The following is a 25,700-nucleotide window of genomic DNA, read 5'->3' on the forward strand; positions in this document are numbered from 1 at the left end:
TTTCTTGAAAGTAATTGAGACCCTTCTGACATTCACAGACATGTATCTAAGGAAGGCATGTAAATCCAGCCGTGCACATGCACACTATGCAAGCTCATGCGGGTTCTGATCTGACTGGTGAGCCAATGGGCCCAATTAAACCTCAAGAGCCTGAAAAGGTGGAGGCCTGCAGCTCCTTCACATCACACATATCACACACACCAATCAATGCTGCTGAATAAGCACTGTTCATTGGTTGTTATCCTCCCTTTCTTTCTCTTCCCAGAGAAAGCCTCACTATCCAGCTATACTTCCCACCATTATTGTTATCCTCTTTGCGAGCACACCTCTGAGAACAGAGCCACATTTTGCACCATTTGCCATCACTTTGGATTCATTAATTATAGTGGAGGATAAACACTTCAATTAAGAATTAAAGTACCCCCCCATTTGTACTGTCTGCAGACAGCGCAGTGGCCCTATATGACCACTCTCTGCACCATATGTTCCTACAGAAGCTGCTTTAGGCAAACAAAGAAACAGGTAAAACAGGATATTTTTTTCTTATCTAAAAGTTTGGCTCCAGAACAGTCTGTCACAAATTCTTGGTGAGAGATATAACTGGTCTTTTAAAGAGACACACACACAAAAAAAACACATTTGCAAGGATTCCTGTGGCAAAAATATTCCCTCCAGGATTCAAAGTTCATGATCACTTTTAAGAAAACCCACACTGAATAAAATATCATGTTCAGAGCACACACATTAGTACTAGGTCATCACCAATTTATCTCTCATCTGTGACGCTGAAGGGCGCAAGATGCTCCACTTTTCCCACTCCTGTTTCATCTCTCGCCTTGCTTTCATAATCTGACCCTCTAGTTATGTTTCGGCGAAGAGCCAGGTATACAAACTTTGTACCTTGTAACTAATCTATTTTAGGTAAATTTCAAAACAAGTTTACAAACAAGTTTTACTAACTTGCTGCTCATGTCACAATTCAGTTAGAGAATGCTAAGTATTCTGCACACAACATTTCTGACTAGCACTGAAACGTTTTGTCGGTTAATTGATTACTCAATTGACAGAAAATTTCAAGAATTTCAATTCATGTTTGAAGTCATTTATCATGGATTTTGGGCTGCGGGTCAAACAAAACAAGCAATTTAAAGATGTCATTTCAGCCTTGTGGAAACCGGAACTGAGAACAGAAGTTTTGGTTTGGTCATTTTGGCTTTGTCGACTTAGTTATTAACAGCTCTGCAGTTTGCAAGTACCCACAAATGTACAGGATTCTATCATTGGAGTACTTTGACAGGGAACAAAATTTTATAACATGCTAATTCTGATAAAATATGAGGTTTAAAGTTATGAGGAGCCTCGTTTTTCTATTTCTAAATAGATTTATGGATGTTTAGCTGAGAGAGGTAACCAATATAATTACACACTGACACTGTCAAAAAATATGTGAATGATGTCTATGTGTTGAGAACTGACTGAAACAGGATTCCAAAGAGAAGTATGATTTTTGATGTACAGTAGATTCCAGTAATCAGCACCAAGAGACTTTACTTTAATATCCTCGTGTCACAGCTCCAACTGTTCACTGTTGACTTCCTGTTGTTTACACAATAAGAGCATTCACATGTCCCTGCCCCCTCAAGCAGCATCTTAACCTCATGTCTCTAAACCTGTTATAGCCTGACAAGTTTATCTGAAAAGTAAAACAGATTAATCCACAATGAAAATAACTGCTGGTAACAGCCCTGCATTTAAGTTTACTATACTACATCCTTTCTATACTCCCTCAAAAAGTTTTTAAGAGTTACACAAATGACAGTCACTTCCTGGTTAATCTAAAAATATGTCTATATGTGAAAAGGTAGAAGAAAGGGGAACAAAGCTTTTCACTGGTTTTGTTCCGCTGAGGCGTTGACTAATTAAATGTCAGCTCAGACAAAACATGCAGTAAAATGTCAAATTTAAAATTCAAGGCAGGCAGGCAGGCAGGTGGCTGTTAACCTCGTCTGGGGTGCAAGGTTTTTTGGGCTCTTCTTCTAAAACTTTGTAGTGAGCAATTTTCTCTAATTGGACAGAAGAGCAGTGACAGGAAATGAAACTACTCACATGGTCAGATTACAAGGTGGATGGAGGATGAGGATGAAATGTACAAGGCAAAATAAATAACAGGCTCATTGTGGGTGTTTCAGTAATTGCATAATTAAATATGTCATTTCATATAAGAACCACTGGTATTGCTCCCTGCATACTGAGAACCTCTTGGGGTCACCCGCAACTTGTTAGTTAAAATGACAGCTGTTACCATAAATGGTCAAAAAATCAGCTAGCAGGGTAGTTTTACCAATATTCCCATGATGCAGGGCTGACCCTCAATGCTTGTGCCTTTGCTCTGTGAGAGCATGTGAGGTGAGCAGCAGCTGTTATTTATGGAGAGGCAGGCCTGGGAATGATCTGTGTGAGGAGCTCTGCTCTCCCTCTCTTATTGCCTTGCCTATGGCCCTCCATGCCTTGAGAGCGACTTGAACTGTAAAAGGTACAAAGACTATGAAAGCATAGCTAAAACTAGCCAGAGTATCAATACTTGATCCTAATGAGCTCAGCACTAAACTATTAATCTTCAGCTAATCTTAGCTGTCTAGCCTGATCAGTGGATGATCCATGGAGAGAACTAAAAAATGTGGAAAAGTGAATCCACAGAATTGTAACTCTCTGCCCTCTTGGCTGTGTTGCTGAGTCTCCTTGAGTTTTGCTCAGCTGTGGTCCACATGGACATATGGCATGCAGACACGCCAGTGCTGAAACTGGGCTAATGAATGCCACAGACTGGACCAGACATTGTTCAAGGAGCTTAGAGGAGGCTGCAGCAGAACAACGGACTCATAAAGAGAATAGGAACACACAGCTGTCCTCGAGTGGACATTTACTGTGGCAAGAGCTTTGATTTGTGGCCTCAATATTTTGTAGGTACAATGACAATTTTCTTGTTTAGAGCCATAAGATGTAGTTTATGTGACAAACAAAGTGGATTTGGATTTTGCCTGATCAGTCCCAACAGCCCTCTGCCGGGCATTTAGGAGTTTCAGTGGAGGAACCATAATAGACATGGAGGCTACACCATCTGCCTGAACACTGGTTTCTGTGGTGGTCAGTCAGTGTATGTACGCCTTTTAAATATGCATGAATGATAAAGAAAAAATATTCTCCTCCCAGAGAATATGATAAACAGTGGGGTAGAAAGTGTAGGAATATTTCATATCTAGAGCCATGTGTGCAGCAGTACAAATGTTCTTCCACAGCAGCATTAAGTCAATATTTACAGATCTGTGTCACATAGTAAGTACTAAAATACATTTATGGTACCTGGCTTTTGGTGCAGAGTGACTTGTCTTAAGAACTCAGCTTCAAATTCTGACTGATCTACATACAAAACTCCAAAAACAAATGCAGCGTGTCAAACTAGAAAGCTTTACTTTTGCTGCATCACCTGAGAAATGAGCACATTTTACTGCCTCTTGTTGTATGAAATGTGCTACAGAAGTCAGTTTATTTACAGAAAATAAATTTGTTTCAGCAATTTTACATCCAGCCTGATAGTGAAAAACAAAAGATGTAAGTAAGTCAAAACATATTAATTAAATGAATAAAGTTCATCAACAAATTTCTATAAAATGAATACAAATTATTATACATACACTCCAGTATTGTACTGATTTTATATATTGTATTGGCCCAGAAAGCAAATCTTTGAAAATCTTTTGCATCACATTAAACTTTGGTAAATGAATTATGCAAATGAATGCTTTGGACCACTAGCAAACCATATTTCAACTGCTAATGTTCAAAGGAACCGAGGGCTGCAGATCCCAAAACAAGCTAGCATAGCTTATTAGTTTCCAATTCACTGATCAGGACAGGTGGCTGAGTCTTAAAAGGGCTCAATCCCTTCTGTTTAAGCTTTATGTATGTGCAGAAAAATAGCAAAAATGCCTCAATTATTGGCCGAGATACACGTGACTAACAGTGGACTGCATCATTGTCATTTCAGAACCGTGGACAGCATTGTTAAAATTACTGTGAATACTGCATTGGAAGAGAACCCATCCATCCATCCATTTTCTATACCGCTTATCCGTCAGGGTCGAGGGGGAGCTGGAGCCTTTCCCAGCTGACTATGGGCGAGAGGCGGGGTACACCCTGGACCGGTCGCCAGTCAATCGCAGGGCCGTGGAAGAGAACCATTTTGAGAAATATTCTTGGAAAGACAGGAAGTCGGGACTTTTTCTGTTTTGTCTGTTTGTTATAATCTTCACTTCAGGCTATTCACAGCAGGCATTGAATATTCACATGTCCTGCGCCGTGGGGCTTTGTGGGGAGCAGCCGGCCCTCACACAAGATGTTGGACAGTTTGCAGAAAGTGGGCCAACGTCTGTGAACTGTCCATCATTTCGCCCACTTGCAGGGCTTGGGGAAAGAAAGTCACAGCAGTCAATAAGCAGACAGCCACGGCTTTCAGATCCCAAAGAGTCCTGGGTGGCATCCCCACCTGCCTGCATGTGACAAATTCACCACCCAGACAGACCGCAAAAGGAGTGGGAGAAAGGACTGACCATACTGAGTCTAATAAAGTCAGCTGATATTAACGCTGGCTCAGACTGCATGGCTAAAGACAACATTGTTCAAGATTGCGCTGAGCCCCTTGTCTCGCCTCCAGCTCTTCCTCCCATCTCTGCCCATTTATCTCCCCTAAATGACATCCTGACCTGAAATTCAAGTGAGCTAGTGAACCTCCCTCATGCTCCAACAAAAAAAACTCACCTCAATATCTCTCTGTCCTTGTGGTCCCATTCACCATATCTTAATCCCCATCATCAGAATGCTGCTCATTGTGCTACCCTTCATCCTCAATTCCTTACAGTGTGAATGTGATTTAATTTTCTATCTTTTTCAAGCGCTTCCTCCATCACCCACTGCAATTGTTCCTGCATATTCTCCTCGCTCAATCAATGCAGGATTCAGCCTCTCTGATGTTGGCTGATGAGCTCAGGCAAGGGGACCAAAGTATCCCCATCATGTTGCCTCCCACAGTGGACAAAATGCTGTAGCTCTGCTTGCTTCCAAACATTCAGGAAGATTCAAGTGATTCAGGTCCCTTCAAGCAAAACACTGTCCTTTTTTTGGAACAGATGTTTATAAAAATGTATGCTAAGTTAATCTCAGAGGGCCACTATTAGTGCAAATTAGAGGCTTAACAACTTTAATGTGTTCACTGTTTCTCTTAGAGGAGTGCCTTAGGGTGTCACCCCCAGCAAGCTACCAGATATAACATGGCCTCAGCATGAACACTGGTGTAATGGGAATGAAGAAAGTCCTTTGATGACACCACAAAACAACTTTAAACGCTTAAAAGGCAAACTATCGGTGATATCAGTTTTGATGTCATTTTGTTTTTTGTATTTTGAATCCTCCATCTCATCATCACACTTCAGGAAGTTTAATATAGCCAGTATTTGTTTGCTTTCAGCTGTAAATGTCATGTTTTCTGATAAGCTTTTCAGATCCAAAGGTCAGGGTTTATACTGTAGACTCATCATTTCGCAGACATTCAATAGTGTTCACATTTATACACACATAAATAACCTCTAGTCATAATAAATTACCTTTATTGTTGTTATACTCAGGTACAATGAAATTTTGCAAGGCTTCTCTTGATGTAGTTAAAATAAATAGATCAAAGCAGTACCAGCAAACACCAGTAAGAGCAGAATGATATTTCAAATAAATTCAAAATTAAAACATTTACAAATTGATAAAGGTTGAATGCTATAAATATTAATAAACAGACACCCTTGTGTGTGTGTGTGTGTGTGTGTCGCAGTAAATAATACAGTTAAAGCAGCAAAGCAGGTAAGGTGGAGTCCCCATAGATAACATGCTCCGAATAGCTTATAAAACCATTTTGAACTTGTGTCAAAGGATACCAAACAGAAGGTGTTCACATTCTTGCTCAGAGCTGCTGGGTGTCTGGCTGAAAGTACCTGCTAGCTCACACCTCTGAGGTTCTCTGGAAACCCTGTTAAGATTAGGGAAGGAGGCTTGTCCTTTCACAACATAACAAGACCTTTAATCCCAGAGACTGGGGCACTAGGAAAAAAAGAAGTCGATCAATAAAGCAGCTGTATGTGACATATGTTTATTGCGACTTAGAAAGAAGACAGAAAAACAAGAGACAATTTAAGTTAAGACAGGTAAAGAGCAGAAAAGAAGGTAAGATGTATATAAACATCTGACAGAAGAATGGTATTTGTTGGGACAGTTTTGAATACATTAAACTGATAATTTAATATAATATAATATAATACAATATAATCTCAGCTAGTTTGCAAAACCTGAGGGAGAAAGCAGAGGTTGAGGGAAAAACGGAGAGCTGAAAATACAGAAGGAACAGTGATAGAGCCTATCAGGACACGCTGATAATGTTATGCAGCACACACGGCTTTGGAAAGGCATAACTATAAAATTTTTATAATTATATTTGCGTGCCATTTAGTCATTCTGTGCACCAAAATGCCAGATTTGAGATTTCACAAGATGTTTAATGAAAGAGGGAGTTTTATATGCAAGGATGTGAAATTTTCACTCCTTGCACAGAATCTACATTAGGCATCATCATTTTCTGATTAAAGCAGCACGTTTCCTCAGCTCCGTGTGACATTGTTCAAGATTTCAGCCACATGCAGGTTGTATTACTGCAACAAGCGACACCATTGTGACTGTGTTTACAAACAGCTTTAGTCAAACTTTTGTTCATTTTTATACTATGAAATACCATACAGTGTCAGTGGATACATATGGTACTGGAAAGCAAAGCTTAATTACTACATCATCATCCCTCATCCTAAAAATGTAAAAATACAGTTCTCATTTGAACTGATTTCTGCTCATCTCTCCTGAACGTCACAGCGTGATGATATCTGAGTGTAAGGGCACCCAGGTTGCAGTTTATCAAGAATCCCTGCTAATTCTCATAAGAGAGGCAGGGACTTTCACACACACGGTGACTCCAATAAGATCAGGTTACACTCAGTGAAAGTTTAAGGTGTGGATATCAACAGGTTTGTTCAAACAGATAACTGAATGAACGAATGAACATCAACAAAAGAAATCTGCTTTCTCCTTGAAATTCTTCATATTGACTTAGATCAAAGGCAGAAATTTATTTGTTAGACTCTTTAATATGAGACCAACTTTAACCGTTCTGAACTTTCAGACCGATGATGTCTCATTTGGTGGGCGCATAATCTTCTTCTCACCAAATATCCTCTACATCCTATCTTCACTGGTACCAACATTTAACCATATTCAGGCTGCTTATAATGCACTTAACCCTACAGGTCAGCTGTCTGAAAATGTAAACCGAAATTAAAACCACAATATAAACCAAGGTCTCCGTTTGCTGGAGTTTTATTCATGAAATATCTGTCGAATGTACAAACACAAAGATATGCACAAATAGATCAATAATACAATCAGACACAGTGATGGTATCTCAGCCTAAAAGGTAGTCTAAAGCCTTACTGAGCCGACCAGTATCTGTGAGTCATGACGGAATAATCGATTGGATTTGAAGGCAACAGACTTAACGGCACAAGAGGCATCACCACACAGAGTAGTTTAGAAATATCAGACTGATCTGAGCTTTTTTTTGGTTTTTTTTGCCATGTCAGCTGACAAAATGGCACTTGAAATAACAGCCGTGATGACTCTTCACACTTTGTATTGCTACTCAAAACAGACAATATGAGAATGGACTAATTAACTACCGAATTAACTAAAGGAAAAAACATTATGCACAAGTTTGTGTTGGGTGAACTTCACAATATCCATCTGCTGACAGCAGTGGTGCAGTTTTATAAACTAAGAGGTGCAAATGCACGCAAAGGTTCTTTTTCCACAGAGATCCCACAATACCGCAGCAACAAAGAGTCGCCATTAAGCCAGCTTTGCTTCTTTACACTGAGCCAAACAACGCTGGCCTAAGGCCGCACGAATGTGTGATTTTACATTTTGCCAGTGTTTTGGAAAAGAGGTGTGTCCACCCTGCACTTTCCACACAGAGGTTAGGGTGCTTTGGCTCTGTTACTACCTCCACTCCACTCCATTCCACGTTCATGCTTCTTATACAGAACAGCGATGTGGAGTAACAGCGAAACATTCTCGCCTTAATCAGGCTGTGTAAAAGGAGCAATACAGAACCCAATCACAGCGACAACTGTGTTCTCCCTCTTTCCGTTCTCGTTGCCTTTCTCCTTTCACTGACAACCATGAAAGATACAGAAAATCAAGAGGTTTGAAACTACAGACTTAGCTCACTCTTCCCCCCCAGGAGAGTCACGACTGTACAGAACAATCAGAGAGGCCTTCAGGACAAGCAGGCAAGTCCCATTAATCTTCTTTTGTTTATCAGCTCCCATTATTAACCTCTGCCTTTAGGCATGCTGTGCACACCATTTCATATGGGCTGCCCACTGTATCATGGTCAAATTGAGAGGGTTGTGAGCAAACATTTCTGGGATTAGGGAGGAATAGGGAGTGTGTTGTAACTCATATGTATGAGGGTGTATTTGTGTGTGATAGCGGCAGTAACAGCCAATTAGGGCTATGGTCTCCTTCAAAAGGTGCAACTCTGAACCGAGATGGTCAGCCCAAATCAGGGGGTTTCACCACTGTTCTGGGCTTATAGATTAAGTCAAGACAAACACTCCCCAGTATATGAATAGATGGAGGTTAGTGTTAGTGTAGCAGGAATATAAGACCAACACGATGGGACATTCTGAGCTTTAGTAATGTAAAGCAAATATTGAGCAACATGAAAACAGATTATCATTAATGGAGTTTGTCACACCTACTATTATTCTTACTGCTGTTTGTTTTGGAACACTCCCTATAATTTGGGAGCTTGGGAAATGAACAAGAAGTATAATATTGCCATGAATTTAGTACTCGTAGGTTTGCTCACAGTTGGCAAATTTAAGGTATGCTGAATTGGCTATTGGCAGTTCCTGTTTGCAATCCAGTGGATATAGAGGCAACTATCACTGGTATAATTTGATGTGGAAGAAAACATAAAAACAGGATGATTCTCAGGCGAATTCTGCAGTTATAAGACCCATCCTTTTTCCCCACAATAAACAGATTTATAGACTTTTAGTCGCGATGGAGATAATGATATCCTCGGGAAGCGTAAGTCACCCCGAATCTAAAAGTATCAAGTCTGTGTGTTAAGATGCGACTGAGAAGGAGTACAGGTTTTAACTGAAATTGCAGCAATTCACCTCAATTCATCCACAGCATCTTCCTCTCAGGTTTCTCACTCCCTTCCTGAGGAACGCCTCACACTTTGAAAACCTCTGCTCTAGATGAATGAAAACTAGGCAAAATCATGGCAGTAAAAGGCTCTATAAAAGAAGACTGATTGTTGATTTGCTAAGAGTGGATACTTGAACCACTGAGTGCATACAAAACCTCTATGCTTTGTATACCCTGTTTTTCTCAAAGACTGCCTGGTGACATTAGGGAACTAAAAATGTGTCAGGTTTGAAAACGTTTAAGGCGTTGACTGCAAATACAAGCTAAATCCCAACTGGCTGGATGCAAGCTACAAGCCTGGACTGGCAACTCCACATAGTTTATGGCCAATCAGAGTAAATGGACGGTATGGCGGTCTCTTGCTGACTTGATGCTATAAAAAGAGAGGAAGCAATGGAGATGTGTACACACAGAGAGAGAGATGCACTCTGAAAACTGTTAGAGGGAGCTTGCACTTCAGAACACAGAAGTTCGTTTGAGGGGAAACGGTTGATAATTTGGGCGGTTCAAGGTATCATTTAAATAGAGCGTTAAACTGTTGTCATGGCTCTCTTCATAACACACCTGCCTCCTGGAGAAAACAGCAGCCATTGTTTTCAGTGACTAGCCATTTCCCTGCTCCTAACCACACTGAAGCAAGTCTGTACAGGGCGGCTCATCCTACTCTTGGGCTACACCCACCTGCCAGATTGGGCAATGTGTGATTGTATAGAGTACTGGCAATATACACCTAAGAATTGCGAGGAAAGAGCAAAAAAACACTTGAATTGATTGAACAATGTTATTATTTCATTTTATTGATCAATGTCTTCCCTGCCTTCAGGAGGAACATTACAAGACAGGGTCGATGATTTCTCAGGCAAAAGAGAAGATCCTTTTGACATAGACATGGCTTGGTGAAGACATAAGTCGGGCCAAAGGTTCAAAGTCCCTGTAAAGTGTGACTTGCTCAGTGCCCCAGCACTATCCTTGTACTACATCCTTAACAGGATGTAGTATAAGAATATTCTACATTCAAAAATTTGTCCTTATTTTATTTTACAGGTTCCCACTTCTGTTTTTTGACCAATCTGTTCAGCAATCTAATCTTGCGTACTATTACAATATGAATTGGCCAGTTTACAGTGAGGAACTAACAACTTGTTCTCCCTTCTCATTTAGATTTCTCTCTTCATGTGTCAGTGTGACATTTGACAACTTGTCCAAATTGCCACAGCTCCCATCTGTAGAGGGCTGAGTCGCAGATGGGTCGAGAGGTCCATGTATGAATAGCGCTGCTGAGAATGGCTCAGTGTGTGTTTGTGTGTGTGTGTGTGTAGCTGTGACCCATCAGGCCTCGTGGGAAGCTGCAGCTTAACTGATGGATGCCAAGGAACGACAGCGGGAGGAGGGAGAGGAGGTTAGGGAGGGAGGGAGTGCTGGCTTAGCCAAGTAGGGAGACAAGTGCCTGTACTGCAGCAATGCAGGAGAGAGAGAGAGGGATTGTCAATGGAATGCACAAACAGGAAAAAATTGCAAAAAAAAAAAAATGTTGACTGAAAACAATGCAGTACACAAATACCCGACAGTGCAGCACACATGGTTTGAGACAATGTTTGCAGGGCTAACAAGTTTATGCCACCTGATTTCCATTCTACTGGAATCTCTGTACGGCATCAGTGTTTTGCTGAGGTATTGCTGTCCTACTGCAGTTATGACAATATCATCCTGAGCCCTACCTAGCACAGACAACAAGCCCCGGCAAGGCAAACACTCCCTGCTGAGCCTCCCGTGTCTCCTCCCTCCCCTGCCCTGTGAACAAACAGCTCTCCCTCTGGAGACTACATGGTAAGGACAGGGACACTTGAGACTATCGACTCGCTCCCCGTCAGCTCTGTTGATTCACCCCATTGTGAACAAGGCCTTGCTAGGACAACCCACTGCCAATGTTTTTACTTCTCCACAGCGTAGGTTATGTATACATTTCCTCTGCCCCAATTTGCCGACCTTCCCCCAATCGCAGAGCAGCCCGCCGCAGTAAAATGTAAACACAGTCCGAGGAAAGCCTCCACTCATTTTTCACTGTATAACCACCCCCACCTTATACAAACCCCTGCCTGCCTTCTCCATTTCATACCACCCAATGACACATAAATACACATGCACCAACACAAACAAAGCACACTGAACATACACTCACTGCCATACACGTAACCCCCCCCCCACACACACACACACACACACACACAGGCGAGGAGGTGAGCTAATGCACTGCTATCCATAGCAGAAGGATTGTGAGCACTCAAGGAACAAATATCCTCTTCTCATCATAAAATTTTCATCCTGTGCAAGCTTGTCGGTGGGCCAAGCACATTTCCTGGTGAAAAATATGCACGCTTAACCTTGAGCTGATCTTTTTAACATAATGCGTCTGCTTTATTGGATTCTAGCTGGACGTTACTCACAGGAATACAAAGTACAAAGAGTTGTGGTCTGGCCAAGTCAAGTTGGAGAAGAAACGAAGGACAAAATGGAAGTATAAAGAAGTCCTTGTCCCGGATCTTATGACTAACTTGTCATGATCTATTGAAAGGACACTGAAGTGACACCTTGTGCTGAGAACACAGCAACAGTGTAGTACTAATCCTCAAGTGATAACAAGTAGGAACCAACTATAACATGTATAAAAACACGTGGCACGCTCCCACTTTAAGTATAGTCTTAATAACTAAAACAATGACAACCCAATTCATTTTGTAGCTGTTTTCAATCATATCTCATGATCTTTTTCAGCATGGAGAATGTAGATGAATGCAGATGTTAAAATTTCCATTTTTCTTGACCTTGGAAAAAAGTAGTTGAGTGTAGGATTTAGTGGTGAGGATGCAGTTTGCAACCAACTGAACACCCCTCTTCTCACCCAACCCAACGTTCGCTGCTAAAAACGTGGACTTTCGTGGGCTACTGTAGAAACATGGTGGTGCGATGGCATGGCAGACTCAATGGAAGAACACCCAATCCCTCTGTAGACATAAAAGCCCCTTTCTAAGAGAATATATTATTATGAATATAAATTGTTAAAGTACATTTAAACAAATCTTTGAAACACAAACAAGTCTTGAATAAAAATGGCTAACTCCATCTGCTGATGAAGATGATGTGATATGCTCAACAGCTGCAGAAGAGGCGACAAATTGGACCTGGTCAACTTCGGTTTCCAAGGTCATCGATGAACCATGACATTCAATTACAAAAAGGTCTGCACATTTCAATTGGGATCTATTTTGAAATATTTGATTCGTTAACATTATACACCACCGCTTCAAATGACAGTATGTGGAAAGCAACAAACATTACATTACTCTGCCAGTGCAGAGACAATGAGACAGACCAAAGTGGATTACTTCACAGTGCGATCCACAAACAGATGGCAATAGTCAATCAAATTTATAACTGAGGAAGGGATTTCATTTGGCTGTAATGTCACGCTACTGGGCCCAGCAAGAGGCACAATAACACAGACTCATCCATTACAGTAGTTTATCAGATAACAAACTTTGATCTGAAATCCCCACGAGCACCACACAGTGGAAAGTGTATTAACCATCTGCAAGTCAATTAAGTATATTATGACAATTTATGTGACTCTAATGTGACTGTACTGTTGTAAAAATAAAAAACAAAACAAAAATAAACTTCTCCCATGTGCTGTTGTGAAACAACATGTCAGGACATTTGATAAGTTTGCTTTCACATGGAAGCCACATTTCCTCGAAACAGCTTGTTCTCTCCTGTTACACAACACATTGCATCTGTAAATCTCGCCGGTGTTTAAAATCCAAATACATACTTGTCAAAGTGTTGATTTGCATGCTGTATAAAGGTCTGAGGCGAAATTGGTTTCATATGGCAGCTTCATGTCAACAACATGAATCAAGGCAACAGCACCTCAGTGAAGAGGTTGGCTTGAACACATTGAATCCACACTGAATACATTTGAATAGATTTCTCCTGCTAATGGCTTTATCAAAATGCTGCCGCTCAATCCCCTCATCAGCCTTCAAAGGTTTCTCCCCTAATATGCCTTGCAAGCTTATCACCAGAAAAAAAAGGAAAAAACAACAGATAGGACAGATTATGAAGGAACAATGGGATTTGGGTGACAGGAGTTTTAAATAGACAATATAAATCAAAAATACATCTAGATTGAGGCGGCCAACAGACATTTTGTATCAAATGTGGAGTTTGGCACAATTTCATTCTTACAGCATTTAAAAGATCATATAGCAACGAAACTAACATTGAACTTCTTAGAGTAGTTGGCAGCGTTTTGATGCAGAATGACAATGGCTACACTGACTGCAAATGTCCAAGTGATCAATATGGATGGGATATATGAAACAATATGAAATCTTGACCTCATAACGATACAACAATATTTTGACTGTCCTTCCTAATGATTTTAAAAACTGCTTAAACAACTGTGGTGATAGACTTACAGGCCACATCATGGAAATGTAATTGAATTGTGGGGCAACCACACTCTTAATCATATTAATTTCCCCCTGGTAGAGTATGACTCATTTTTTCCCATTTAACCAGGTTCATTTTTATCTTCTGGAGGACTGTTTCCATATATGAAAGTATTACTTGCTCCAACTTTGGATTTAATTAAATATTTCATATCTGAAGGTATTCATGTATAATTAAAAGTGCTTTTAACTGGTGATGAAGGTCTCTGATAGTGATGAAGATGCTGTTAGCTGCTGCTCCACATCAACGAGTCACACACACAACTAACCTAAGATGTATGAATTTGGAAATCATTCATGTCCAGAATGAGAAAATCTGTTATTTTCAGTCCCTTAACAATACACGCATATATGCGTGCAGACACACTAACCTGTGGAGACAGGGCAGTGGGAGGCTGGGTGAAGAGTGTGGAGTGGGCTGCTGACCGTAGGCCATGTGCTCTCCTGACAGTCTGACGGTTGAAAGGAGCAGACAGTGCCTCCTGCTGAAGAAAAGACACAAACAGAGCATCATCATCAGCTCGAAGTGGAAACAAAGTGTTTGGGATAATCATGACCCATATGGAAAATAGCAAATGTCATGCTATTTCCAATAGAGCCACCATCAGGAGTTACTGTGAGCTAAAAAGAAGCTTAAAATAATGAGGCGTGAAAGTGGTCGTCATGTTTTATTTTCTATTCCCGTCAGGAGCCAGGGCAATTTCCTTTTTGAACCGTGTGGTTGACGTTACACGAGTGCAAGACATTAGAACACTCATGTGAAACTTCCTGTGAAGGCTGGAGAGAGTGTGTGAGACAACCTCTACTTCTGTGACTGTCAATCAGATAGGAAAGAGCGGACCAGCCTGCAACCGCTCCACACCTAAAGCAGGATTAGCAGACTGTTATTTGTTTACTATCTATGAATTAGGTTGCTTACAGGCTGACTGTTATCATACAAGAGGACAAGCACAAAGTATGTTTGCTTTGATGTTTCTGGATGTGTGTGTGTGTGTAGGCAGGAGTATGATAGAGGGTCATGACTGGAACGACTAAAATACTTTAACCTTCAAGTTAGTGTACACACTCAGATGGTCCCTGCCCCCCAGCACTGAGGAAAGAGAAGATGGAGATAAAGATACTATACTCTTCTATTACAAAAACTGAGAGCACCTTGACTGTAGCACACTGAACAATACCGACTGAACACAGGCACTTTTACAAGTCAAGCTGTTAGTATTTTAGCACTTCGCAACTGCACCGCTCTCGGCGTTCTGCGGTAAGCAAAGCAACAAGAAAGGTCAGGCATGAAGATTACATTTTCAAAAGCAGCCACCATCACAAGTGCATTTAATAAGCAATGCTGTCAAAAATGAAACGGTTTGAACAAGCTGGGAAGAGTCCAGGTGCAAACCATAAAACATGCAAGTTGGACAAAAGGACTGACATCAGTCTCACGTCACTACGGGTTGTATAAAAACAAGACATTGCTGTTTAACGGCAAGTAATGTGCTGGAAAACATCTTGGCTGTCAGTTTGTTCTCTAGACTTCTTCTTCAAGGCTACGGGTTGCTGGTCCATCACAGGACCGGCACTAACACTGACACTTATATTAACAGCTATGTCCAACATACAGACTCCACACACACATGGCCCATGTGAAATGAGAGAGCTAACCACTAAGCCGCCACACTGCCAGTAAATGTAAGCTATACATTAATTAATCAATAGCAATCACTGTAACAGTCGACAATAAGAAGGCTGGCACGAGAAGCTTTGCTACAGCAGTAATTCACTGCATCTGCTATGTCCTTTCTACTACCAGAGCTCCAATCCACGAATGGATGTCTGTGTGATACTTCCTCTCTCTACATGTTATTACACACACAATTACCTTCCCTTTAACGACTTTTAGTCTCCCTATATCACAAATGACAAGCAAGGGCAGAGTCTGTACTGTAACCGTTTGAGTTTTTATCAGAGGTTATGAATCTATCTTTACACAAGGAGCACTTTGGTAAATTATGTCTGTAGCTTCTGCTAGATAATTATATTCCATAGATGACCAAACAGCTTTTTATTGTAATGTAATTTTTTCTTCTCAGCGTGCAGACCTGCGAAGGTTCAGCGCCAGTCAAACTCAAACATTAGCCACCCTGGAGAAGCGCTGTGATGAGCAGCGTCGATGCCATTTCTTTTCCTGCGGTTCTGACTTTCTACAGCGGCAAACAAGCAGAAATAATTCCTGAAAAGACTGTTAAAGAGGCGTCATAATTGTGTTTGAAATAGATTTTTCACAACAAAGTGGTGCTCTTAAATAGAAATAGGCCATCCCATGACATATCCAGTATTGCCAACAAAAATAAACACATATATACATATACATCATATTGTGCATTAAACTGATCCGGTAAATGACTAGAAACCAAAGTTATTAAATATGCTTAGTGAAGTAAAAAGTATAGAGTAGGAGAAAGTGGAAATATTCAAGTGCAGACAAAAAACCTCAGTATTAAATGGTAACTACGTAATTACTGTATATTCTATATTTTGACACTAAGATTTTTTTTTTGACACTGTCAATGTTCATTGGTTCAAACTATCGGTTACTGGTGTCCTTAATAACTAATAAACAGTATTGGCTTTGAAAAAACATGTTAATCAATCCCTACAGTCAAAGACTTTCAAACACAGCATTAAGATAAGCAGTGAACCTTGGCACTAAGATAGCACATTGCAGCAGGATTATTGCCTCTTCTTTATCTACGACAAGTCAGGCGTGCAACACATAGGAGGGGCCCATATTCAAGACTCCATGAAATGCCAAGACAGGCTCCTCAGATCTGTTACTGTGAAGGAGGAACAGTGTTTGTCGAACTGTTTGACGCTCTGATGAGGAATATTTACTCGAGTTAGATCAGCCAGACTGACTCATTCTCATTCTGCCAGTGAATTCAAGCTCCTGCAATACTATACTATACTATACACAGAATAATGTGGCTGTTTGGATCAATAAGCTCCAGTTCAACAATACAGGTTTTACTTATTGTGCAATAACCGAGAGCCTAAGGTGTACAAAAAAAAACCACCATAACATTAATAAGAATCCAAAGCAGGGAATTATTGGAGCAACTTCAAGTTCAGTTAGTAAAACACAAAGCAACTTTTCTGGGTCTTTATGAATCAGTTTCATTGTGACTGTGTTAATGTACCTTGTTTGAATACTCTTAATTCATTTGAGTTGGTTAACAGTTAGCAAAAAAACAAAAAAAAAAAAAAAAAACAATCTTTTTTACTGGAATAATATAATATAATATACCAATACTGTATGCCCTGAGATAAGTAGTATAATTAAACTGCTGTTTAAAACAATCTGTAATTTGTTCAGCATATTTGACAGTAATTTCATATTGTGTTTGGTTGTGTGACACTCACAACGTGAACACAGAACATGACGGGGTGATGGCAGGTGTTTGCTGTTAGCTTTAGTTATTTAGGTGACACACCATATTGTGACACACTGAGATTAAAGTTAATGCCACTTTCTAAAAGTTACATTTGACTGGAGTGATACATCATGTTTAAGACATTTTCAGACCAAAAATTTAGACCATTTGATTTTAGACTTTTTAAGAACCCACAGAAACTGAACGTAAGAAAAAAACAAAACAAAAAAGATTCTAAAACTAAAGTGGAAGTGAGAAATTATGCTTTACAAGTAAATGATCAATTCCCACAGGCATTAACTTCATTTAAAATGTGATAAACTGTTCCTCTGAAAATAGAAAGAAGAAATAGGTTGCTGTGACCTCTCTGCACCACCAGGCCTGCAGCCCAGAGAGGGGAGGCCACGTCTATTTCTGTTGATTAGATTGCCACAAAGGACAACAGCTGCTCTCTCCAGATACCAAAGCAGGATCATATAATGTATACTCACTCCAAACACACCACTTTATTCTCCTGATACAAGAAAAAAAAAAAAGCACCAGCTGGTTAAGTCCTGACTGACAACACACTTTGTTTGTGGATAAAACACAATAAGCAACAAACAGGTAAGAAGACATATTTTCTACTTACAAAGCTGCAATTCAAATACAACAAAAAGAAAAACATCTCATATAGTTACCCAGCCAGCACATTTTCAAACATTCACGGCTGAACAACATCAGACATATGTATTTAACAAACAACAACAAAAAAACAACTCAAAGAAGTGCTGGGCATTAAACCATCAACAATAATTAGCACTATTTTCCTCTGTTATATAATACAACCAGCTTAGTATTTTTGAGTAAAGCATGCAGCACACATGGACCAGTGAGAAGGGAAACACATTGCAAAGAAAAGAAGGGTGAGAAGACTGCAGAGCCTGAGGGTACGAGGGCCAGCTCAGAGAGTGCCAATGAAAAAGTGAGGTGGCAGCAAGGACTCACAGACCTGGACGCAGGAGGCCATGTCAACAATGATGGCTACCACAGTTCTTGGAAATTTGGACTAACCTTCAGCAAATAAAGACAATATGGAACTCCAAACAGAGCTCTTCTATTGAGGGAGGCCGACATTATGTAATTGGTGTCACAGTGACATTAACCTGTGACTTCTTGGATATAAAATGTCATAATATCCTAATTTTATCCTACTAGACTTTTGTTTAATTGAATGTCCTAATTACCATTTGAATTCTTCGGTTATAGCCAAAACTGTGCTTTGTGAGGTCACCATGACCTTGACTTTATACAACCAAAATCTATTTGATTCTACCTTGAATCCAAGTGCATGTTTGTGCCAAACTGGAAGAAATTCCCTGAAGGCATTCCTCAGATATCACGTAATGCCTCCAGCCACGGCTGTTATCAGCATAAAAGTGGTGTAAATTCTGTTGCTATCATGATCAGTCATACTTAGTGGCACTGGCTCAACAGAAGAGCATATTGACAACACTGCTAGGAAAAAATGTTTATTTTCAGAGACACAAGTACCACACTTAAAAACAAATAAGTGGCTTTTTTTCCATATTAGATAATACAGCACGCATCAAAAGTTCAGCCACATCACATGTGACTCTTTCAGGAAAGGTGCACCCTACACCTTGTCACAGTGAGAAAATAAGCAACCACTGGCTGCCACATATTGATTTACTGATTGACTTATTGCGCAGTGCGTTATGAGCTTGCTGCAGCTCGGGGACCAATCTCCACCGATCACAGACGCGTCAAACGTAAAGCCTGCAAGGCTCGTGGTCTTCTCAGGTAACTCCAGTCACACCAGCACTTTAGCCGTCATGCTTCACATGCTGTCAGTTTGCCGCATTTGACACCTGAGCACCGCCTGATCCGTGGCAACAGAAGGTGAAGTGTTTACACGAGCTTCAGGCCGGGGCCAGACTCCAGCTTTTTGTCACCTCTGCAGATTCCATGCCTGAACTGACGTAATCATCAGCAGCTTTAATTACAAGAAACGACTCATCAGCAGGCAGCCATAAGACTCACATGTCTCCTTATGCAAGATATCTTACAACTCAGATTCGCTAATGGTTAATCTTGAATGTCACAGATGCTAAATTAACTGGGCCTCTGTGTAAAATGATGATGCAATGGAACAGGCCTCTGGGTGTGCTCTGTAAAGGCGGCATCGGACTGTGTGATTTCAGCACAGTCTACCCAAAAGCTGATTAGTCTCAACAATTTAATTTTCAATATCATGCTCTACATCGACACAGTTGGTAATGTCTTGTAAACCCTTGACAGCTCCACTGATTCAGTCACCGTGAGGTGAAATTTCAATAAATAAAAGCACCAAATAAAGTCTTAAAAGAAGACAGGAGAGGAAGTGGGAATATTACCTGAGTCATACCTGATACCTAAAAGTCTAAAATATCTTGAATTGCTGGAACACATGACAGTACAGCAAGGAGACAACCATCCACAAATGCCTACGCCAAGATTTTAAAACATAATTCCATCACTTCACATCTAACCTTGATATTTAAACCTTACAAGCTGGGATTTTGCTTGAGATGAAACAGACACACTGGTCCTTCAGAAGGGCTTTAACACAAGCTTCTCAGCTGAAGAAATTACATGACAGAGGGGTCAGGTAGGTGTCACAAAGAGTGTGTGTGTGCGTGTGTGTGTGTGTGTGTTGCCACGCATCAGATCACACATCGGCTTCTGAGAGATAATTAATGTGAGACAAATGAATGGGAATGCTATTTGTTCCCAGTTAAGTGAGTTAACCAGGGCAGCAGCTGGTAAATGGAAGACATCCTACAGAGAAAGAGTACAGATAGACTGCAGCCATTCCTCTTGTTCTCATTTGTTCAAATGCACACAGCTATTAAATATTGCATGTTGAATGCATGGAGAGAATGACACAAAGAGTCTTTTTTTGTTTTGTTTACTCTTCCTCCTCGAAGTACTTTTGTCAGCAGGAAAAATTCCAATTTTTCAATGACTCTGCAACAACGTGACTAACATTTCGTGTACAATTTAAACGATTCATACTCTGATCTGGCCAACTCCGCCCATTCCCTTATCTTGTTCTCTCAGTTATTCTTCCCGCCTTGCTCATTCACTCTCTCTGCATCTCTCTCACTAGTAGAAGAAAGGCAGTCAGCCACAGGGAGATGGGGGCAGGGGGCTGGAGAAGGAGAAAGTGGGGAGGCTGCAGGCAATCACCGGCCACTGAGAGGAGAGATGAAGTGAGTAAGATAAGAGAAGTGGAGAGTTAAATGAAATTGCCAACATATTAAGCACACCCTGTTGCCCAGTGCATGCACATGCAGGGTAAAGAGGGGTGGGGGGGCTGTTGAGTGACCGCTGTCCAATGAAAGTGTTTCATAGATAAGGAGGACTGATCCAGTTACAAAGGGTTTCCTGGATGTTTCTTGACGATAGGCCGGCATATAAACACAGGAGCTCAAGGATAAATAGAAGAACCTGTCCGGGTAAGCAGAGGCAATGTGAGAGAACCAAACTAACCACACGGTCAGTGAACCCAACTCTTCTCTCAAGGACATTTGTGTGTATGTGTGTGGACGGACATGTGTGGCTGTGCTTGCTTTTCTGCGAAATGAAATTACCGGCACCATATTGCAGGGTTACTGCAAACCAATATCAACCAGACAAAAGGAGAGGGAGCTGCACTGTCAGACTACCTTCCCCATTTATCACCTGAGAAACATAGAGACACGCACATACGTAGTACCCTCTCTGCCATTTATCCGCTGTTCGTGTGGGATACACACTAATACGCATAACAGGGTCATGAAGGCGGGGTGTGCCAAGAGTGGGGTTGACAGCTTAGCATCTTCTGTTGCAGTAGAGATGAATGGGTGGGCTGAAAACTGCCTTCATTCATAATGGAACACAGCAACAACACAGCTTCATCCCCAGGTGTCTCTGGAACTATAAGAACCGTAGTGCAGACAAAGAAAGGAAAGCAGGGGGAGACAATTGGACAGAAATGGGAGGCCAACACAAAGGCTGATACATGCTAGAAAAAAGTTTCTAGATCTACCATAAAAATATTTTCCTGATTTATTGGTCCAGGTTTTATTTATTGCTCCAGGTGCCACCCAAATAAAGCTTAGAAGGGCAGAGAGAGCAACAGCATAACTGTGCTGGTATTGTTGGAAAGCCGGAATGGCCTGAAAATGTCAGAACAAACATTGCTTACTTTATCACACTTCCTCGCTGTTCCAACTGGCTTTAAAAGGGAGGGCTTAAGGTCCTGTACACAAAGATGAACAGAATATGAAGAAGTAATGAAGAATAAAAAGGACAAGGATAGAGAATGTTGTATGGAATGTGCTGCTTGCTTTATCTCATATAAAAAGACACATGCACGTCCTCCAAACTGTGGCAATGAAGCCGGTGATCAGCAGTACAGGGAGTAGAAATGTGGGCGTGAGGGGGAGGAAGCACAGGCATGAGAGAGAGAGAGAGAGATGGAGTGAACATCACCAGCATCACAGAAGAGAGGAAAGACTGTGCAAGAGAAAATTCTGTGCGAGTGTGTGTCTCTCGGCGTGTCTGCATGTCTCTCTCTCTGTGTAATCATAACAAAGCATTCATTCTTAGCGACTGTGAAAGCCAAAAATAGCAAGAACCTCCTACTGGCACAACATGGACAGTCATGGTAAATCATTACTGGAAAAGAAAAAGGCATGTTTTCAATCTTTAAAATGTAGCAGTCAATACCAACATTCACTGTTTACACAATTAGCTTTAGAATGGAGCAACACAGCCAAATGTTGTATATATTAAAGAAAGTGTGGTGCTGGCTGGTTCTCAAGCAAAGTCAGCTATGAGGGGCTTATCAGCTGCATGATCACACAGGACAACCACACAATATCGGTACACTGTGTCTGCAGGTAAGTCTCACCAAGGCTACACAAACATCTGCATGGCTCCTTTCTCCCTGTGAGTGACCCTACTTTTCCTGGAGACTGGCTTCATATCACTGCAGCTCAGCTTTAACTCTAAGTTCAGCCTGTGCTGTAACTCTAGTCAACCACATCAATCAAATTTTTATGGGCATGTCATTTGTCTGGTGAATCTGAGGATAGCTGGATATGTGGTTCACCTTAGGGTGAGTGGGGTAGGAGCTATCCAGTGGTATGAAACGGAGCAGTGACACATCATGTAAATGCATATAGGCAGATAACCAGTGAAAATTCAAACACAGCTGTGTTTAACAGATTGTTCTGTCTGTGTCTGCAGTACAAATGCAAAGAAAGATTTTCAGTGTTCCAGTAGTGATTCCTATCTGTGATATACGTTAAGCTGGCTGCATGCGCTGTGAAATTCAAAACACAGTGTCACAAATATATCATGAAAGCCACACGGGTGAAATCCCCACCAATGCTTCCAGCATATGTTAAACTGCTTGTCCCTATGCTATGGAAATGTTTATTGGTTGATGCTATCATTTGAAAGCTTTAACTGATTTTGTGGGATGGGAACTAGAGGATTACTCACCACTTCACTGAAGGGCTTGTCCTCTCACCTACATTATATGTCCTTCTTAACAATGGCCGGGTTGACCACACATTTGAGTTTCGTTATCACTTCCACGACACCCACACATCAGAAAATAACTGTGCTGACCCGCAACATTATGGTCCTGCTTAAGAGAAACTGCATTTTAGGTACTGTTCGTGCAAACACAACACACCTCCAAACCACTACATGACATTTACTGTGAAGCAGCTTATGAAAGTGATTTCTTAGTCAACGTGTTATCTGACTTATTTGTATGGCCTTGTTTCTTTACAGCAGTTTGGCTGAACCTCAAACCTCGATGGCATCAACCGTTTAATCAACAGTTTTCACCATGGATTTCTGTCATATTCTTAACCACAGGTCCTGCGACTGGATGGAATAGGTATTACCAGCATATCAAAATTTTGAAACACGCTCCCTCCCATGCTGTCTTGTTTGGCATTACAGCAGAAGCTCTACCGGAACCTGGGAAGCACAGTAGTCATTTTTCTGATCAATGAATCCCCCCGTGGATGAGGCTAAGTGAGGGGAACAGACTGCTGAACTTAACCTACTCTGACACTCCCACTGCCTTAGACATGCAAAATGTATTTCGGTGTGTAGGAAGATGTCAAATGAGCACAGGGTTCATTGAGAGCTATGAACCAAATGGAAATAAAGCAACAGCCACAGTACATTTCACAGCGTGCATTTTTCCTTGTGGGTTTTTGTGATAAAATAAGGTAAAGATTGAGCAGCAGCAAGTCTCGTCAAATTTGACAGAATTATTTATTTTCAATTTTGCATCAAAGGAAGAATGAATTTGAAGGAAAGCCTCATAGGCAATTGAATAATTCAATACTGGACTGAAAACTGCCTGTGCATCGTACCGTTACATTTATTCCAAAGAGGCGAGTGAATGGAAGGAAGTGAAGAGTGCAGGGCAGTGCAGCAGCTGAGTTGAGAAGGCTTTCTACTGAGTACATGCCTGCACAGAGAAACGTTGTACTGTATCCCGCTAGAAGACAACGAGATAGATAACCTTCGATTCTCTGTCGGGAAAAAGGACATTTTCAGTGCAGCAAGTAGCAAGTAGTAACCCAGGCAACAGTAGAAGCAGGACTTTTGAAATGCTCCATCGACATTTTACTTCTCCTCTAGGCTCAGAAACATTTGTGAACGAAGGATTTCTCACATCTTCCTAATGCCATGTAAAATACATGGATTTACAAGACAGCACAATACATTGCTACCTCAGAAAGGCTGCAAAAAAGCAATGCATTGTGTTGCTATTACCAAAAAGAGACACTGCTTACCACCCTCCCAACCCACCTCCCTTTCACCCTCCATCCCTTTCACTTTCCATCCAGTTCATGTCCAGGTAGGGATTTCCCTTGTATTCCCCTCAGGACCCCAGTAGGTAAAGGCCCTGGTGGTGCAAGTTGAAAGCTCAGCTGGAGGTATGTCACTGATCTACTCTGATGCTAAGCTCAGCTCTGTTGCCTCCTCTCTGCTTAACTATTTTGCCTGGGAAAACAACAGCCAGGCTGATACCTCATTACTGTCTGGCTGAATGACAGGCTTTTGAACTCCATGCATTGGCTGTACTGAAAAACAACTCTGTAACCTTCCTCAGGTAGTTGTCTTCTCCCTGCAAAAAACACAGAAGTTGTGGCGCCCTGCTGCAGATGGTCTACACAGCAGACAAAACACCACAGTTGAGACACAAATGATATGATCAGAGAGATGTGTATCAGATCAGTTTTTTCATACCCACACTTGAAACGTCACACTTTTTTTTTAAATGTAATGCCATGGAAACAGTGAACAGCCACACCCGCTTTTAGACCAATACCCCAGAGACAACAGCTACACTGTGTTACCGACATTAACAGAATAAGGAGCAAAAGCATTTATTAAACATTAAATCAAATATAGTAAATGCGTAAATAAATGCTCCTACCCTCACAGGCTAATCTATGAAAATAAGATTATAGTCTGCGTGAGTCTGTCCACAGGATACTTTGCTTGAGGCAAAGGTACAGTGCCCTATTTGCTTTTGCACATTGTGTGTGTGTGTGTGTGTGTTATTATTTGAGACAGCATGATGTAAACTTTACTAGCACAATGTTTTTTCAGAGCCTATTTCATGATGTTCCCCAAATAAAATGGGAATGTTGTGGCTGCAGTATCTGGAGCTGACTCAGGCAGGAGCAATCTTGTTCTATTTTGGCTTTCCCAGGCCGCTATGGTGACACTGTCCTGACAATTAGTCAGGGAGTGTAAATATATACTTTTAGCTAAGCTAGCCTTGAATGTTTTCCTTCACAATGGCTCTCTGATGTCAAAGCCAAAGCCCAATGAAGACTGTCTCCATGGAAATACATCCTCCAACAAACTCTGCTCTCCACCATCTCCTCGATCCTATTTATAGAATGGTGGAGCACTAGCTAACTGGCAAAGGATGAGTAACAGTATAGTGAGAATGGAAATGTCTAGTATCTCCATCTCCATCTCTCCGTACTGCCCGTATTTTTGCTCACAGCTTCATTTCAAATCAAAGGCTTTGAACAAGCGTTCACACAAACAGCTGAGTGACAAATCCCAGCCTCTCAATAGGAGGCAGCCTTTATGTGTGTGAAGTTATGAGAAGCTTGTGTGCGTTTCAAGCTGATGCAAGGCCTGCAGGGTATGCACACACATCCATGCCAGACAGCGGAGTGAAGACAGCGGCCAGCTGGATCATCACTAACTTTCTCTGTCAGAAGGTCGTGGGACTCTGCAGTCCGCTGCTTTTTGACCTCTCTGTGCGGAATGAGGATGAGGGAACGACGGGCATTTTTGAGGTCAACAGCTCCTT

At 41.2% G+C, this 25,700-nt stretch overlaps 1 protein-coding gene across 2 annotated transcripts in view; it reads right to left on the bottom strand.

Annotated features, from left to right (window-relative positions):
- Positions 1 to 25,700, bottom strand: part of mcu (mitochondrial calcium uniporter) — a 54,266-nt gene that overhangs the window by 15,742 nt on the left and 12,824 nt on the right. The window contains exon 2 of one of the 2 annotated variants that reach the window (XM_046401451.1): positions 14,249 to 14,359. In XM_046401451.1, coding sequence (XP_046257407.1) covers positions 14,249 to 14,359 — 111 coding nt within the window. Of the gene's footprint in view, positions 1 to 14,248; positions 14,363 to 25,700 lie in introns of both variants that reach the window. The other variant, XM_046401450.1, reaches the window with a different exon arrangement.

This window comes from Scatophagus argus, chromosome 10, assembly GCF_020382885.2.
Source record: "Scatophagus argus isolate fScaArg1 chromosome 10, fScaArg1.pri, whole genome shotgun sequence".
Taxonomy (NCBI): Eukaryota; Metazoa; Chordata; class Actinopteri; family Scatophagidae; genus Scatophagus; species Scatophagus argus.